At 50.0% G+C, this 17,424-nt stretch overlaps 1 protein-coding gene across 4 annotated transcripts in view; it reads left to right on the plus strand.

The window, feature by feature from the left end:
* The window catches only part of PTPN3 (protein tyrosine phosphatase non-receptor type 3), a 131,972-nt gene that overhangs the window by 96,388 nt on the left and 18,160 nt on the right, over positions 1 to 17,424 (plus strand). For all 4 annotated transcript variants that reach the window (XM_084899304.1, XM_084899305.1, XM_084899302.1 and 1 more), the window contains exons 15-19: positions 8,188 to 8,374; positions 8,494 to 8,571; positions 9,600 to 9,656; positions 10,832 to 10,988; positions 13,392 to 13,552. In XM_084899304.1, the coding sequence (XP_084755430.1) occupies positions 8,188 to 8,374; positions 8,494 to 8,571; positions 9,600 to 9,656; positions 10,832 to 10,988; positions 13,392 to 13,552 (640 nt within the window). The remainder of the gene's footprint in view (positions 1 to 8,187; positions 8,375 to 8,493; positions 8,572 to 9,599; positions 9,657 to 10,831; positions 10,989 to 13,391; positions 13,553 to 17,424) is intronic.

The following is a 17,424-nucleotide window of genomic DNA, read 5'->3' on the forward strand; positions in this document are numbered from 1 at the left end:
GACATTGTCAGTTTATGACTGTTCAGTAAACCATTCGGCCCGCGATTTAGGCTGGATTTTAGATTTTGGCCCCTTCTCTGATTGAGTTCGACACCCCTAACCTAGACTGTCAGATTTTACCGCGGCCGGGCTCCAGATCCCCGGAAACAAGCTTCTTTCTAGCTCTCCACAGAAAGCCTGCGCAGAGCCACAGCATGCCCTCTGGGGTTTTGTTTCCATTTTGTCTTTAATGAATAGTTAATATAAAGAAAAAAACAGGCGTAGGACATCTCTGATTTTCTGTTCTATTTGCGTCAAGGACAGTTTGCATCAAGTTCTTTTATATCCCCACTCTCCTTTTTTAAATGTGACCGTCTCCTCTCAAGGCCAGGAAAAAGATCTCTCCTGAAATACTAGCTTGAGTCCTATTATTATTCACTAAGATATATCGTATATGCTAGTTCCCTTTTTGACTTGATTCCCAGGGAGCTCAGAGCTCCATGAATATACTCAATGAAGTTGGCTTCCCCAAGCCCAGGTTTCTGAGAGAGTCCTGCTCTTCCTTGCTTATTAATGGGCTCTATTTTTTTTTCCTCTCATTTCAATGAGTGCACAGTTCTGCCATATCTGTACATCTTAGGGTCAGCTGTCTCAAACCATTTTCTGAAGTGGGAAAGATACAGGTCCTAAAGAAGCAAAATGGCATCTTAAGCTAAAGTGGGATGGGTCAACTAGTCAGCCATGGCCACAGGTATCTATTCTGTGAAGTCCTCTGCTAACCCTCAAATATAAACATCGTGCCTCCCCGGACAGCGTCGGGTTCACACGGAGGCATTTCAGTTCATGGGTAACTTTTTACCACCCCAGCTCCCAGTTATAAGCATTAAATGCAGCCTGATTGTCCTCTAGGCCTCACAAGTGAATTGCAAACCGTCTCGTTTCCCCCGTACACGTGCGGCTGCTGCCGCTCTGATGTCCCGGACCACGGCAGTCATGGTTTCCAGCTTATCTGTGTTCTTAACACGTCTTGTTAAATAATCCCTCTGGCCATTATTTCCTCGTGGCCCGGAGCTTGGACAGTGCTTTTGTTGAAATGATCACTATCTCTTGCTCCAACTGCAGGCCTGGTGAGGCTGCCGTGGAAGCGGGTACCTTCCTCTGTGTGACCCCGGCTTTGCCGATCTAGAGATGCACGTGCAGGCAGGCATCACTCCACCTGGGTTGCGTCTGCAGTGGGCTTCTGTCGCTTTGCCGAAAGGAGAAGGAGGGTTTGGGGACCTGACGGGGGCTCTGGGAAGCCCAGGCAGAGCCTGGTGTCAGATCTTCCCACCGTGGTTTGCAACCTCGTTATGGAGTTGTGGAGCAGCTGGACCTTCCCTGACCAGTCCAGTAGCTGCTAGCCACATGTAGGTATTCCAATTGAAATCATTTAAAGGAAAATAAAATTTAAATTGGGTGCCTCCATCGCACATCCTTATTTCAAGGGCTCAAGATCCACGTGTAGGTAGTGGCCACCTTGGACGCCACAGCGGAAGTCTGTTTCCATCATCACAGGAAGTGCTGTTAACGGCACCGCTCAGTGCCTGGTGCAGGGAGAGGAACTCGGTCCAGTGCTGTGGGGATGGGGTTTCTGTTTGTTTGTTCGTTTTTTGTTTTAATATATTTTTATTGATTTCAGAGAGGAAAGGAGTGGGAGAGAGAGATAGAAACATCAATGATGAAAGAGAATCATTGATCAGCTGCCTCCTACACAATCCCTACGGGGGATCAAGCCCACAACCCAGGCATGTGCCCTGACCGGGAATCGAACCGTGACCTCCTGGTTCATAGGTTGACACTCAACCATTGAGCCACACCAGCTGGGTGGTGGGAAGTTTTAATCCATCAGCACACTTTATACTCCCTTCGAGGCTCATTGAGGAAACATCGAGACACATTAGACAGATCTCTACCTTCAGGGGCCTCCAGGCAAGCGGGGCAAATGGCACGTGATCATCCTTCATCATCGCACTCTGGGGGTCTGCGGCTTTGCTGAAAGGAGAAGGGATTTTGGGGAATTGTCTGAAGGTTCTGAGAATTCTGTGTCCTGCATCAGATTTCCCTACTCTGGTCTGCCGTCACATCATGGAATTGCAGAGCATCTTAGACCTTCAGCAGTCCAGTCCAGGAGCCCCTACCACATATGGCTGTTCTAATTTAAATTAAATTTCAAATGCACTTCCTCCAGCCCTGTTTAAGACACTGCTGGCCATGCTCACCCCTGCGCATTGCACATCCATTCTTTCTGAAACTCTTCCACCAGACCTTGGAAGATGTGTCCTTCTTGGGCACTTTTTCATTCTGCAGCTAAATATTAAAAGTAGCGCCCTAGCCGGTTTGGCTCAGTGGATAGAGTGTCAGCCTACAGACTGGAGAGTTCTGGGTTTGATTTTGGTCAAGGGCACATGCCTGGGTTGCAGGCTCGATTCCCATTGGGGAGTGTGCAGAGGCAGCCAATCAATGATTCTCTCTCATTATTGATGTTTCTACCTCTTTCTCTCTCTACCTTCCTCTCTGAAATCAATAAAAACATATATATATTTTTTAAAAAGTTGCAAATAACCATGATTCAAAGGCAGTCTTCCTTGTTGGGGCTTGGCCAGGTGCACTGACAGCAGATGTCTCCCAGTCACATAGCCGCTGCACTTTGCCAGCGGGGTGAACAGCTGAAACACTGCAGCCCCTGCCTCCTCAGTTGGCTGATGGGTCCTCAGGGGCAGCTGGCCTCCCTGGGTGTCAGGGGGTGGGGGCTCTCTGTTGCCCCAGGCAAGAAAGGAAGGTTGAGCTGTACTGAGTGGGGAAAAAACTGTGATTATTTCAGTGAGTATTTGCAAAATGTTTAAGAAGCGTTTGACATGTTTAATACAGCAGATTTGTGTTAAGAGGCAAAAAGAAGGATTCTGTCAGAGAAACCCGATGAATACTATCACAGGCAGCGAGGAGGGCTCCTTTTAGAAAGCAGAATGAAATGTAATGTTCTGTACCCATTCCAGCAAGAAGGAGAAAGAGAAAGGAAGAAAAAGAGCAGCTAGACTCTAGCTTGAAACTCGGTGGCTCAGCTCAGGGTCTCTGAGCGCTCTCCGGGCGGATGAGTCCCCGCCGGCATGTCCTTGCTCACAGCAGCTCGGCGAAGTTTGGGGTCACAGATCCCCATCCTTGGCAGTTTGCTTTGTGCCCAAGTGGGCTGGCTGGGCGCGTTCCTCCCCAGGCTCCTGCCTTCCTTTCCTTGTTTCAGAGCAAAGGCCACCATCTGCAGAGAAGGAAGTGTCCTTCGTGGCCGTGAAACCAAAACTAACCACCCACCACCCAGAAAAACGGGAGGGGAGGTTCCCTAAAGGGAAAATGGCTTTGCCGAGCAGACACTGGAGGGAGGCAGGTTTGTGGGCAGATGCAGGGTGCGTGTGAAGAACGTCGCTATCGTTTTTCCCAAGGATTGGATCGCCAGAGGAGACACTCCCAGAGTGTTCCGGGCTTTGCGTAGTCACCGGGGCCTTTGCTGTTCCTAGTCTTTTTCTTCAGAGCTGTCTTTTTCCTTTTTACTTCAGAGCTTCTGTGCACACACCATGTGAATGCCCTTAGTGCTGCTGCACTGAAGCATGGTGACGATGATACATGTTATGTGTGCATTTACCACTGTTAAATTTAAAAAATATATATTTTATTGATTTTTCAAAAAATATTTTTTTATTGATATTTTTTTTTACAGAGGAAGAGAGAGGGAGAGTTAGAAACATCGATGGGAGAGGATCATCGATCAGCTGCCTCTTGCACACCCCCAACTGGGGATGTGCCTGCAACCAAGGCACATGCCCTTGGCTGGAATCGAACCTGGGACCCTTCAGACCGCAGGCCGACGCTCTATCCACTGAGCCAAGCCGGTTTCGGCACCACTGTTCCATTTTAAAATTTGCTTTTACAAGGGAAGGGAGGGAAAAAATTTTTAGACAATTTCTGTGCATTGGAAGGTACTTAGGGAATCCCGCTCCTCAGCCACGTCTGCGATGTAGGAATCCCCCGGGCCCTTTCACCTGGTGATGGAGAGCCCTCCTGCAGGCTGGCAGCCTGTTCCGAGGTTTGGCAGCGCCTCCTCCTTGGCGGTGACCCAGAACATCCATCGGTCCCTGCCTCACGCTCCCAGGACACCACAAAGGGTGTCTGTTTCCAGTCCTACCTGACAACCCCACGCACTGTCCTTCAAATTAAACTACTCAGGTCCCTTCAGCCACTCTCCACTCTTGGCACCAGATTTGAACATGGTGGAGGGATCTGGACCCCGTCTAAGTGTCTCCCACAGAGACCAGCTAGCAGCAGGGTTTCCTTAGAAGTTTTGCATTCATTTTCCCTGCACTGAGCTGTCCCTCCCTTGGGTCATTGCCAAGATAAGAATGGCATGTTCAGAATGTCTCCAAATCACAAGAGCCCAGACTTAAGACACTGATCTTTTTGTTACTCAGTGGCCTTGTGTGAGGTTCGTGTGACACATTCTTCCAGGAACTTTATTCAAAAGAGAGAGAGCTGCCGAGGCGGAGCCTGCATGTTAAGGAGAACCTCGAGGCATTCTCGGGAGCTCTGGTCTTACAGATGCTGAGGACTGCTGAACCCACCCTCTCTGTTCACTGAGCTTCCTGGGTTCGAGAGCACTCCACTAGAGCCCCGGGCATTTTCTCCTTCGTTCACCCGGCGTCTTCATGGAGCTCACTCTGCATGCCTGGCCGAGCCTCACGTGCACCCAGCCAGGAACGGAAAGAGGTCTGGGGTCTCTCCCGACCGAAAGAAGCTCAGAGACTCGGAGAGAAACCTGACGGGAAATGGCCCCGTTGGGTCCCACCTGTCCCACCGCCATAGCGAGTCAGGGCCGCGGAATCCTCAGTGGGAGCACAGGTTGGGGGTAGAGGTATTTGTCATTGTCTCAAGGGTGAGGGGTGAGGAAGCATCACATAGGATTCTTTTATGAAAGAGGGGTGAGGGAAGCACCACACAGGATTCTTTTCTTCATGGGCAGCCCTGCCATTTTCACTCTCTAACATTGATTGCTCTTCTTCAGAGGAAAGAACGCCGCCACGGCTTTTGTTGCTGAAGCCTGTCACATTCACAGTGCTGCGGCTGAGGGCTACCTGCCTGCCTGCCTGTCTCCACCCCTTTATTCCCAGGGAGCTGGTTGGTCAGCCCTCCCTGGCTACTCTGGATCCCAGAGGGCAGCATCAGTCCCCCTTCCCTGTCCCTCCTCCTCTGACAGGTGTCCCCCTCCTGCCTCAGGGACAAACCTTTTGCTTCTGCTCCCTCCTCCAGCCCCAGTCTCCTGCCTGCTTCCTCCAGCCGCCCTCTCTTCTTACTTCCCTCATCCTACCCCTTCCCCAGGAGCCCTGGCTCCACCCACAGCTCCCCTCACCGCTCCCTCCTCGCCCACTAGGCTCTCCCTCCCTCCCTCCCTCGTTAGCACGCACATCCTGCCCCAGGAGAGAGGAAGCCAGCCTGGTTTGGCATCTTCACTCCTGGCATTCCGGTGCTGCATCCAGCTGCCACGGTCTCAGCGCTCCTTGCCATTGATGTCCTCCTCACCATCTGTCTTTCGTCCTCCATGCTGAGCAGAACGTCCCTGCAGCCTGCAGGCGATCGTCTGCACACCGTGGATCAGCCAAAAGCTGCCGTCACATGCTTAATGAAAGTTACCTCTATGACCCTACTTAGAAAGCAGGATGGGACACAGCATGGCTTTGAGTGTATTTTTTTTTGAGTACTGTGGGCTGTTTTATGCCGAAAGGAAAAGTATTTTAAAACGTTGGATGATGTCATCCACACATTAAAATTTTTAGAAAAAGAGCGACTGTAAAATACATGAGAATTTTACTGACTTTGTCTGTTCTCTTCTGCTTTGTCACTTCGCTCACCTGTTTCTTTGTCTGCATGTCCTTCACCCTTTCCATCGCTGTCACCCTCCAGAGTCTCCCACACGTGTGTAGTGAGTGTGCTGCTTGCATCTTCCTCCTGTTGCAAGTTCAGGACATAGGGTTTCCTAACCCTGTCTGCCACTAGGGGGTGCTCTTGTAAACATGAAAATGTAGGCAAGTTGCCCTACTTGTGGGAGAGATTTATTTTTGTTCTTATTTTTTGTGGTCTTACGTAAATTAAAGTCTCATTCATTTTTAGTCTGAAAACTTACTACTTGTCTACAGTTTCAGCCCTAAAGGATCCTGTCTGAAACACCTTTCCATCCATAATACCTTTCCTTCAACTTGAAAACCCATAGGGCCAAACTCGTCTCTTGCATGTAGCTACTAGTATATTCCTACACTGGTCTGTAATTGAATTTTTATATTCCAATAAATTGGAATTGTGACTCAATAAATTGAATAGGATATTGATTTTGTAGTTAAAGTAAGGTAACTTGAACTTTCTAGGAAACAGAGAAGCCCTAACTTAATGAAAAATTCGCAGATAAGGGCTTGAAATAATGATTTAGTAAGAGGCAGCCACTACTCTCTTTTATCTCTTTCACTGACTGTCTTCATCTACTCACCTCTCCCATCACTAACCCTGTATATAGAGCAAGAGGAAAATCCTGTATTCTGTAGGATTTTTAAGGCATTTTTGCTAGGCCTGTGGCTCTGAAGGGGGTCTAGTGGCGGGGGGCAAAAGGGGGGGGGAATGTGATGCAGAGAAGTTGAGTGTCCTAAACAGTGACAGCTGAGATGGTTACTCTCTGTAGCCTTTTGGGGTTGGAGACTGTGGTGCTGGAGAGTGGGGTGGGAGGGAATGGTGTGGAGGGTGCATAGGAGCAGATTTGGCATAGTCTGGAGAAGAAAGAGATGCCATCAGACATCTGTCTATTAAGTGAGGGGGAAGCTGTGTGGCCTTGGTCAAGCCATTCAGCATCTCTGGACAATAGTCACTTCATCTGTCAAGGGGGAGTTGGACCCGGTGAACATAGAAGCTTGTTTAGTTCTAACAGTCTGTAATTCTCCAAGGCAGGACTTCCTGTGATGCTGGAAATATTTTGTAATTTTGCTTGTTCAAAATAGGAACCATTAGCCTCATGAGATTATTGACCTTCCCCCCCCCATTTATTTATTTATTTATTTATTTATTTATTTATTTATTTAAAAATATATTTTATTGACTTTTTACAGAGAGGAAGGGAGAGGGATAGAGAGTTAGAAACATCGATGAGAGAGAAACATCAATCAGCTACCTCCTGCAAAACCTCCTACCAGGGATGTGCCCGCAACCAAGGTACATGCCCTTGACCGGAATTGAACTTGGGACCCTTCATTCCACAGGCTGACACTCTATCCACTGAGCCAAACCAAAATTAGGGCCCCAATTTATTTTTTAATCCTCACCAGAGGATATATTTTTCCATTGGTTTTTAGAGAGAGAGGAAGGGAGGAAGCTGAGAAGAGGGAGAGAGAGAGAGAGAGAGAAATGAGAGATGTGAGAGAGATACATTGATTGATTGCCTCATGCACATGCCCCAATTAGGGATTGAACCTGCAACTTAGTTATGTGTGTTTGACCAAGACCCTTTGGTGCACAAGGTCTAACCAATGCTCTAACCATTGAACTCACCAGCCAGGGCTATTGATCATTTTTTAAATGTGCTGTTACAAATGAAGAAATTTCTAATCTCTATTGATTTAAATGTAAATAGCTATGTGTTACCGGTGGTTACCATTTTGGACATTGCAGCTCTAAGATACAGAAAGACCCATGTTAGAGAAAGATAAAGCATATAATCTCAGCATGGACAACTACTGGAGTCACAGGCAAATAACACAAAGTAGGATTAATCTAAATTGCCCTGAAGATGCAACATTAGTCCCATTTGCTTTGGGTTGAGATAGAAGGAAAAGGCTTTCGGAAGGATGGAGACATGCATCTGAGTAGCTGGTCCCCGTCACCTTCTCATGCAGCTGGGAGGGGGGCTGAGATCTGCCCTGTTCTTTTGCCTCCTTCCCCCAAACTACAGGTGGTGACATTTAGGCCAGATGGGGACCAGGGTGGCCTGTGGGGAATGGGGTACCAGAGCCCTGAGCTTGACCTCTGGAGCTCTCTAAGGTTGCAAGGGTTCGTGACAACTGGGGGATGTCAGGCCTCAAATAGTCAGTAATGTTTGCTCTGATCAAATATGAATCCAGTGACTAAAACGTCTCCTCCTCCCCCACAATGAAGGAGCGTATCCGAGAGCAACCCAGCACAAAGCTGCCCGACCCGGAAGTCATCCAGCTCTGTGTCTCCGTCTTCAAACGCTCCGGGCTCCTGCTCCCCGGATGGTGTGGACCAGCAGTTCTTAGAGGACTTCCACAGGGTGACCAAAGGGGGCTCCACCGAGGACTCCAGCCAGTACTACTGCGACAAGGTGAGCGAGCCCAGGCCCCGCGGTGCTCAGGCACCCGGCCACCTGCCCTGGCTTCCTGGTGCAGCGGCACCTGGTGGAGAGGGAAGTGACCTAACTGACCACTTCCCAACGTTTTCCAGAATGACAACGGGGACGGCTACTTAATCTTGATCCGCATCACGCCAGATGAGGATGGAAAATTTGGATTCAATCTGAAGGTGCGTCATAGTGTGAGGATTTGGGGCTCTGAAGCCATCTGTAGATGACTTTTTAATTCCCATTGGACTTCATCTCCATTGGAAGCGGGCCGCATACCTGAGGCTGCATCAGGACACTGGCTCCACTCCGTATCGGGGGTGTTTTTATGTGGCCATAGCTGCTGCCTCACGCCAAGTGCCTGTGCTGTGCTTGGTGTTGGCCATGTACTCACTTCTGTCACCTTGCTGAGTTCTAATCAGTGCAGTTGGCATTTAATCCCATTTTATAGATGCTCACTAAGGCTCAAAGGGAGGAGAGCCCACAGTTGGCAAGCAGATGTACCCCTTGTAGAGGGGTGATTAAGAGAGCCCCCGGCATTGCTAAGCCAATAAGAGAACTATGTTCAAGGGAAGGTCCATTTGCAGGGCCACTACCCTCCTGTGCCTGCCTCCAGGCAGGATCTGCAAACTATGGCCTAGGGACCAAAACACACCAGTTTTTGCAAATAAAGTTTTATTGGAACACAGCCACTGCATTCATTTACAGCGGGCACTGCAGTGACAGAGTTGAGGTTTCACAACAGAGCCTTCTGTCCCACAAAGCCTAGCGTGTGCAGTGCTCTCGGGTCCTCTGCAGGAGAAGTTACCCAGCCCTGCTCTTTCCTGTATGCACCGCAGGAGCCCTGCCCAGGACCTGTGGCATGTGGCCTTGTCTATGGCTCTGTCTCCTCCACTGAAACCCCCTGTACAGCAGCTCTGAGAGGCCATGCTTTTGGAGTCCTCCTCCTGGAGCTATTTGCATGTTTTGAAAGGAGCTTGCTTCCTCCGAGTGCACCTGAAGTTCACGGAACGTGGGGGTGGCAGTGGGAGCTTCTGAGCCGTCCTCTGGTTAGTACCCAGAGGGCTCAGGAACCTGTGATTCAGAAAGGGCTTGGTCCCTGGATTAAGAACAGGATCACGTGAGGCCGGCCCCCTTCCCGGTGCCAGAGAGAGCTACGTGTCTTGGTTGCTCACGCGGCTGTTTTGTTATTTATTTCACATATTTACAGGGAGGAGTGGATCAAAAGATGCCTCTTGTGGTGTCGAGGATAAACCCAGAGTCGCCTGTAAGTAAACATATTCCTCTTTGTTTTCCCCAAAATCTGACAGAATTCTTTGACTTTAAAGAGGGAGAGAGAAAAAAGAAACATCAATGATGAGAGAGAATCTGCCTCCTGTGTACTTCACAGTGGGGATTGAGCCCACAACCCAGGTATGGGCTCTGATTGGGAATCAAACCATGACCTCCTGGTTCATAGGTTGACGCTCCATCACTGAGCCACACCGGCCGGGAAGCTTCTGCATTTTTAACAAGCTCTCCAGGTGATTGGTGTGCACACTGAAATTGAGAAGTGCTGCTCAAGAGGAGGAAACTGAGGCACAGTTTACTGGTCTGCTCACTCTGAAGGGGCACATGGGACCTGCGCCCCTTTCGTCACCCTGTCCTCAGCCCTCAGTCTAAGCCTTCTCAGCAGATCATGTGCTCAGAGAAGAAGGTAGAGGGAGTGAAAGAGAATCTCTAATGGGCTGTCTTCTGCACACCCCACTGGGGATTGAGCCTGCAACCTGGGCATGTGTCCTGACTGGATACTGAACCATGACCTCCTGGTTCATGGGTCGACGCTCAACCACTGGGCCACACCTGCCGGGCCAGATCATGTGCTTTTGTAAAGCAGTGAGCACCAGAGTCCTCACACCTCCTAAGAAGGCACGGGGATGGGGACTTGACTCTGAAGGGGCCTGTAAGCTGGCGACTTCGTTTTTCTTACTGCTTGTGGCCCGTGTCAGGGACGAAGGCTTTTATTTTCCTTCGGTCGGTGCCTCGCTTCTTTCCGCGATGGCTTCTGCCCTGGGTGTTACACTTACATAGTCTCTCTCCATTGCACGACGAGTGAAAACTCACTTTCAGCTGACGAACCGTTTTCAGACAGCCCAGCTAGAAAACGGACGGTCAGAAGCGTCATAGCCGTTGCGTTGCATTAATCAGGGAAGGTGGCTCCGGGATTGTCTCAGCCTGATTCTGGAACGTTTCATAACTTGACTTCTGAGCCGCGCGTTGTCAGATTGCCCCCGCCAGCTGCCATGTCATCATCGCCGTGGATGTAAAAATAATGACGCTAATCCTGGAGGGAGGGAAGGAGAACTTGATCACGGGCTCAGGTGTCCGGGCCCCGGGCGGCGGCGGCCTTGCCTTGAGGGCTGTGCCATGGTAACTGGAGAAACGCGCCCTCCCTCCCCGCAGGCGGACACCTGCATTCCGAAGCTGAACGAAGGGGATCAAATCGTGTTAATCAACGGCCGGGACATCTCAGAGCACACCCACGACCAGGTGGTGATGTTCATCAAAGCCAGCCGGGAGTCCCACACGCGGGAGCTGGCCCTGGTCATCCGGAGGAAAGGTAACGGCCGCCTTCCCGCGGGGAGCAGCCCAGGGACACCGCCCGCGCCAGGCGGGGCCCGGCCTGGCCCTTCCGTGGTTTTGAAAATGTTGAGCTTGTGGCCAACAAAAATCCGGAACTTTCCTATCACAACTGGGATGTGTGATTTCTCACTTGAGAAATTTGGAGGTCTAACCACAGACGCCTGGCCCCTCTGGCCAGTCCTTCGGAGATGGCACCCCCTTTATGCGGGGCGTGACCCCCCCAGTCCTCCCAGGCCCAAGGAGCCCACAGCACACTCCTCTCTTAGCTGCCTGGCCCTGCAGGCGTTTGCATTCCAGCCCTTTCCGGAAGGATCGGGTTATATGTTATTCCTGTGCATTTGGTTTGCCTTCGAGTGGTTCTCACTCCGCCTCCTCCAGCTGCCTTCTCCAGCTGCCTCCTACGGCCGAGGGGCCTTGAGCGAGCTACTTGCCCCAACGTAACACAAGGACAATAAGAACAGCCCTGCCTCGGGGTCCTTGTGGAGACTGAATGGCACTTGTACTGGAAAGCGCCTAGCATGCCCCCCGCATGGTGGGCGTGGGCAGGACGGCTTCTGTGAGCACCATCCCTGTTCCTGGTGTTGTTGCTATAGAACAATAAGCCGAGTCCTTGACTGCTTCGGCCTGGCTTTGAAACACTGAAGGAAAGCACAGTGTATGACTCAGAGCCCTGGCCCTGCAGCGCTCATCTCTGTTCTGGTCTTATAGGGTGAATGTCACAGCTGCTCCCTCCCTACACCAGCCCCTCCTCCCAGCCCCACACACACCTGCTTCTCTCTGTTCCCACTGAAACTTCCAGCCCTCTGTCCGGTGTCAGCTCTCCCCCCTCTTCCTCGTGAGGCCTTATCAGATCCTCTGGATTCATACCTACCCTCTTCCACCCCATCCTGCCCCACCAAATCCCAGCACCCTGCTCTGCACACAGTAGGTATTCAGTTGTGGTAGCAGCTATGTCTGTAGAGTGCCAGAGAAGTGCCTTACACTGTGCTAATGGCTTTAAATAATTATCCTCTTCGGTTCTTATAAAGTTAGTATTATCTGCAAGTGAGGAAATGGGGAAACCGAGTCACAGAGAGGTGAAGTAACTTGCCCTGCTGTAGTGTGGCTGGTGTGGCTGCAAGATAATAGGGCACCAAGGAGCCAGCGATGGGGAGCAGGCCCTTGGCCACTCCGTGCGTCCGTGGGTGCTGCCCTCAGCGGCAGCCAGCGGGACAGCACTCTGGCCCGTGTGAGGTGAGGAAGGCGGATGTCCATAGGCTGTTACAACCACAAGGGCAGCGCCACTGCTTTCCTACAACAGTCATGGTAAGTTTAGTTTTTAAATAAAGAAAATAAGAAACCAGCCTAAGGAATAGCTGATATTGACAGAAGTCACGAAAGCAGTGGAAGAGCCGCGTTTCTCTGATCAGAGGAAAAAAATGTGGTCTTCAGGGTCAGACAGACATGGACCAAATCCCTGACAACGCTGGACAACTTACTTGCCCTGCGAGTCAGTGTCCCCATCTGTGTAATAGTGGGAATAGTGACTAGTGCTCAGCATTATGAGGATCCAGTCCAAGTCTGTGAAGAAAAGTGCAAGTTGTTACTCTCCTTGTCTTTCCTGTTATCTTGAGGGCAGGAGGGAGCCAGTGAAAGCTTTTGAGTGAGGGAGTAGCATCCCCTTCTGAGTAAAAAGAGAAAAACCAGAGATGAGGCTGACATTCCCCACGTGGGAGACTGGAGAAGGAGGTGGCAGTCGGTGGAAAGAGGCAGGTGAGGCTGGGGAAGTACTGTGCCCGTGGGGCAGTGGGGGTCCCGGTTATTTTTATTCATATGGAGCCTGCCAGGCAGGGCAGATTCGAACGGACGATGGAGGCAGGAAGTGCCGTAGAGATGTTAGGACTTGAGATGTGTACGCGGGAGCCTGCCACCTACAAATGGCCATCAGTTAGGTTGGCTGAGTTGTGTGGGATGATGGTGCCATGGGGATAGCATGCCAGACCTCACACCGGGGCCTGGGAAAGTGCCTGTTTTAAGGGAGCAAATGAAAAGGAACCAAGAAGAGGTGAGGGATGGGTACGAGAACCAGGTCAGAGAGAGCAAAGAGAGAAGATACGTTTTCTATGAAAGCATCCTTTCCCTTGCTTTTACTTTTGTCAAAAGCCTCTGAGTACTAAACGCCATCATAAACGAACCACAATAGCATGTCGTTTTGTGTAATCAACACGTATAATCATTCGACAGGAAGTAGTATCTTTGGTGAAAATGGCTGTGTGCGTAATCATTGGATGAGACGTTTTAAGTCATCTGCATCCAGGTGTCTTAAGGGAAATTTGGGGGGAGGAAACTGATCCCCAGAGCTTTGCCCACAGCCAGGAGCACTCTTTCTCGTCCCCTGCAGCTGTCCACTCCTTGGTGGATATCAAATCTGAAGACGAACTGAACCAGCTCTTCCCGGAGGCCATTTTCCCTGAGTGTCCGGAGGGTGCCGACACCTTGGAGGGCTCCATGGAGCAGCTGAAGAAGGGCCTCGAAAGTGGGACGGTGCTGATCCAGTTCGAGGTAAGAGAACCGAGAACCCACCCACGACCTGGACCCCGGGGCCTTGGTGGGCTGCTAAGGTGCTGCCGAGTCAGCCAAGACCTTGGGGGCCCATGCTCGTCGCCAAGCACAGAAGGGGCTTCGAGCCCCGGGCAGGGGATCGGGCCCAGAGCACGGGGGATGGGGCCCACAGCCCGTCACTGAACTCTGCCTCACCCTCCTATGCTAGCATGTCTGGTAGTCATGGAGAAACGCGTCAGACATCGAGGAGGAGGGATTCTGAGCTATTTAGCTGCCAACACAAAGGCTCCAAACACTCAGCAGTAGAAGGTAGTGGCGTGGCAGAGTGGGTGAGCGCCCAAAGCATGATGGAGGAGCCCATCCCTGGCCCCACCGGGCATCCTGGGGAGCAGTCAGTGTAATCCCATCAGAGCACAGGGCCCTGTGAACACGTGAACACGAGTGGTAACCAAAGTCAGACGCCCTCGTCCTTCTCCGGGAGGGACCGCTAATCACAGGGTAGAAGCTGTTGACAGGAAGCGCACACAGACTTTACAAAGCCAAGTGGGACCGAAGAAGCCTCGGTCCCTGAGCCAGTTTCACTGATCTGCTTGCTAACAGGATGAAAACAGACTGTGTGCATCGTCCAAATGTTTCTCGAGGTAGAAGAAAGCCGAGTATTTCATGCAATAAAAGATAACAGAGAGCACAAAGAAGCATTAAGCAGGTCCATAAAAGAAAATCGATCATGATTAACGCCAACACACCCCGTTTGGATTCATAAATCACGAAAGACAGCCTCCGGTTGAATTTGAAAGCAGAAATTCAGCCACTCCTTGTTGATTTGTATAAAAGAGAGTCACGGAAGGAAAACCAGGCAGCTTGTCAGATGTATGTGACGGCACATTGATTCAGGGAAGGAGGAGGGGCGTGGCTATGGAACAAAAAGGAACGCAAGGCTTAGAGTCTGGAGTGAGAAGAGGTTTATGGTGTAAGGAATAGGAGGTAAGTAGAACACATTATTAGAACAGGGTGTGTGAAACCACAGTACAAAGTAAAAACCCACAGGTGAAAGGTGCAGATAATTAACCTCATTCTGCCCCCCCCCCCCCAAAAAAAAAATCAATAAGGAATTTTAAACTTAAGTCATGGCAGACAATATAGACAAAAAGTGAGTTTGTATCTGTGGAAATGAGATCGGGAAGAAAGGGTAGGAATAATGTAATTACGTGGGTAGAGCTGGATAGATGTAGACTGAATATCTACGGAGGGAGCAAGTCCTCCTCCCACTGGCCTGCAGGAGGCTGTGTAGGCTTAGGATTTTAAAAGAAGAAAATGCAGAGGTTGTGTTTCCTGGCCTTGCTTTGCAAAAAAGCTCAGGATTGAAATGTACCTTCTAAACCCTAGAACTGCATATTTTTAAACATTCTCCAAAAGCCTTGAAACAAGAACTTAAAAGCCAAATACGGAGTGTGTTGGTTGTATTCCTTTTTTGGTGATGGAGGGGATGTGCAAGGCTCTGTGCAGTCACCCGTTCACTCAGGGGGTGTAGATTGGGTGTGGCCGTGTTTCAAATACTGAATCAGGAGCACACGAAGGAGGGAGAAGGGGGGGTTCTGGCCCCAAGAAGTGTACAGTCTAACGCTGGTGTATTTGCATGGATGTCTCATGAATCCCAGAAACAGCGAAATGCCAATCCAGGGCAAGATGTCATTGCACAGAATGTGTGTTGTGTAGAAACGGGAGGCGAGGGGATTACCGGAGGTCCTCTGGCGTGAGATGTCGTGTTAATAGAGTATGGATGGATTAAGTGTGGAGGGGGTTAGAATATGCCAGGAAGATCCGGAGCTACATGCAGACTAAGCTGCTAGGTGTCAGATAGCAAAGGGAAACAGGGATTCCTGGCTTGAGAACTGCAGCAAGGACGCCTTGGAGATGTCTCCAGGTGATGGAGGTCCTTCAGCCCAGAGGGAACTGTTTGCCTTTTATCACACTGTCCACAAGGAGGCGCTGTGGGCTCTCAATGAGGAAGAAGACCATGGTTGGTCTTAACCTGTGCTCCAGTAGAATCCACTCCAATGCCGGGGAGGGGAGGGGCGGGCTCCGCTTGTATGTTCTATGTATAGGAATCCCACATAAGGTTTTTCTTAACCAACATTCCCTGAGCATCATTAACAGTTTAAAAACGCTTTGGAGAGAAGTACCCTCCTGTCCCCCGTGTTTTTTAGTAGTGTTTCTCAAAGGATGACACTCTGAACATCTGAATGGATATTACCCAAAGAGCTTGTTACACTGGGCCCAGCCACAGCTCCTGGGTCAGCCATAGTGGGATGGGCCTAGGTGTTGATACTCTTAACCAGATCACCTGGAGGATTTAATGTCCATGTGGATCCAGGGGATGATGGAGGAAGGGGTTGGAATAAAGATTGTACCAGAACGATTGTCCCACTGCTGCCCATCCCAAGTCTTACCTTTAGAGCCTATAGTTAGACTAGAACCTAAGAAATAGACAGCATAGAAATTTTTGGTTTTAAATTTTAGTTTCTCATTTCCATTTCCTCCATTTAGTTTATGTGTTTCCTAGAAATGAAGTAGGGAAACCCTGTTTTTCAATAACATTTGCCAAATTCCAGAATACAAAACAGATAACAGCAGAGCAGCTCTGTGATGCAGCCCTGCCTCCCATCTCCCCATTTTGTCCCAAGGGACCCTAGACTGTGAAACATAACTTAAGGACCACTATTGTAGATGGGGAAAAGAGGTCTTGCTAGAGAAGAATTTTAAAGGAAGCCAGATCAAACCAGAAACGAAGACAGGGAAAACTTTCATGAGCACTTACTTTGTGCTGAGAACCTTACGTGCATCATTCCACTGAATTCTCACAGCAGCCCATTGTATAGATGAAAGGTCAGAGTCTGGGGGAGGTTATCCCACAGCCGATGGGAACCCATTCAGGCTAGTTCAAGAGCTTGCTCTCTTATCAACTATCTAATCTTTGGGAACAACAGAATGTATTTACATGTGAGTTATTATTAGATTAGTATAAATTAGGGCTAGAAAAGATCTAAGAAGCCATCTAGCCACCTGGAGCCAAGCAGACTTTAAATCCTGGCTCTTCCTACATACTCTTGGCATGTCCCTTAATCTCTGTGGCCTCTGCTTCCCCAACTGGGTGTCTCCTGGGTTAGTTTTAAGGGTCAGATGGGATAAATACTTAATGCATTGTCCGGCACACGGTAAGAGCGCAATAAAAAGTAACAACTATCATTATTTATAAACTAAAGGCTAGGTGCATGAAATTTGTGCACTCGAGGAGAGGCTGTCCCTCAGCCCAGTCTGCACCCTCTCATAGTCCAGGAGCCCTCAGGGGATGTCTGACTGACTATTTAGGCCTGTTGTGGGGAATGGACCTAAGCCATCAATTGGACATTCTTAGCCCTGTGAAGGCAGGAGAGGCTCCCACCACCACTACTGCACTCGCCAGCTGTGAGCCCAGCTTCTGGCTGAGCCACAATCCCCTGTGGGAGCACACTGACCACCAGGGGGCAGCTCCTGCATTGAGCATCTGCCCCCTGGTGGTCAGTGTGTGTCATAGTGACCAGTCATTCCACAGTTTGGTCAATTTGCATATTGCCCTTTTATTATATAGGATAGAGGCTCCAAGAGTCTAAAGAACATGCCCTATGGTCACACAAAAAGTGGTCATGTCACCTTAGAGTTGGACCCCAGGGCTCTCTGACTCCACAGTCCTGGCATTTCTGGCTCTCCATATTCCTGTCTAATGCTATCAACAGGTGGGCGACGTGGCCGACGGGGGCTGTGCCCTGGACCAGCACAGGAGGCTATGGCTGGGACCTAGCAGATGTCCACCCCACCCACTGCACCACATTAAA

The sequence above is a fragment of the Pipistrellus hanaki genome (assembly GCF_964339955.1).
Source record: "Pipistrellus hanaki genome assembly, chromosome: 11".
Classification (NCBI taxonomy): Eukaryota; Metazoa; Chordata; class Mammalia; order Chiroptera; family Vespertilionidae; genus Pipistrellus; species Pipistrellus hanaki.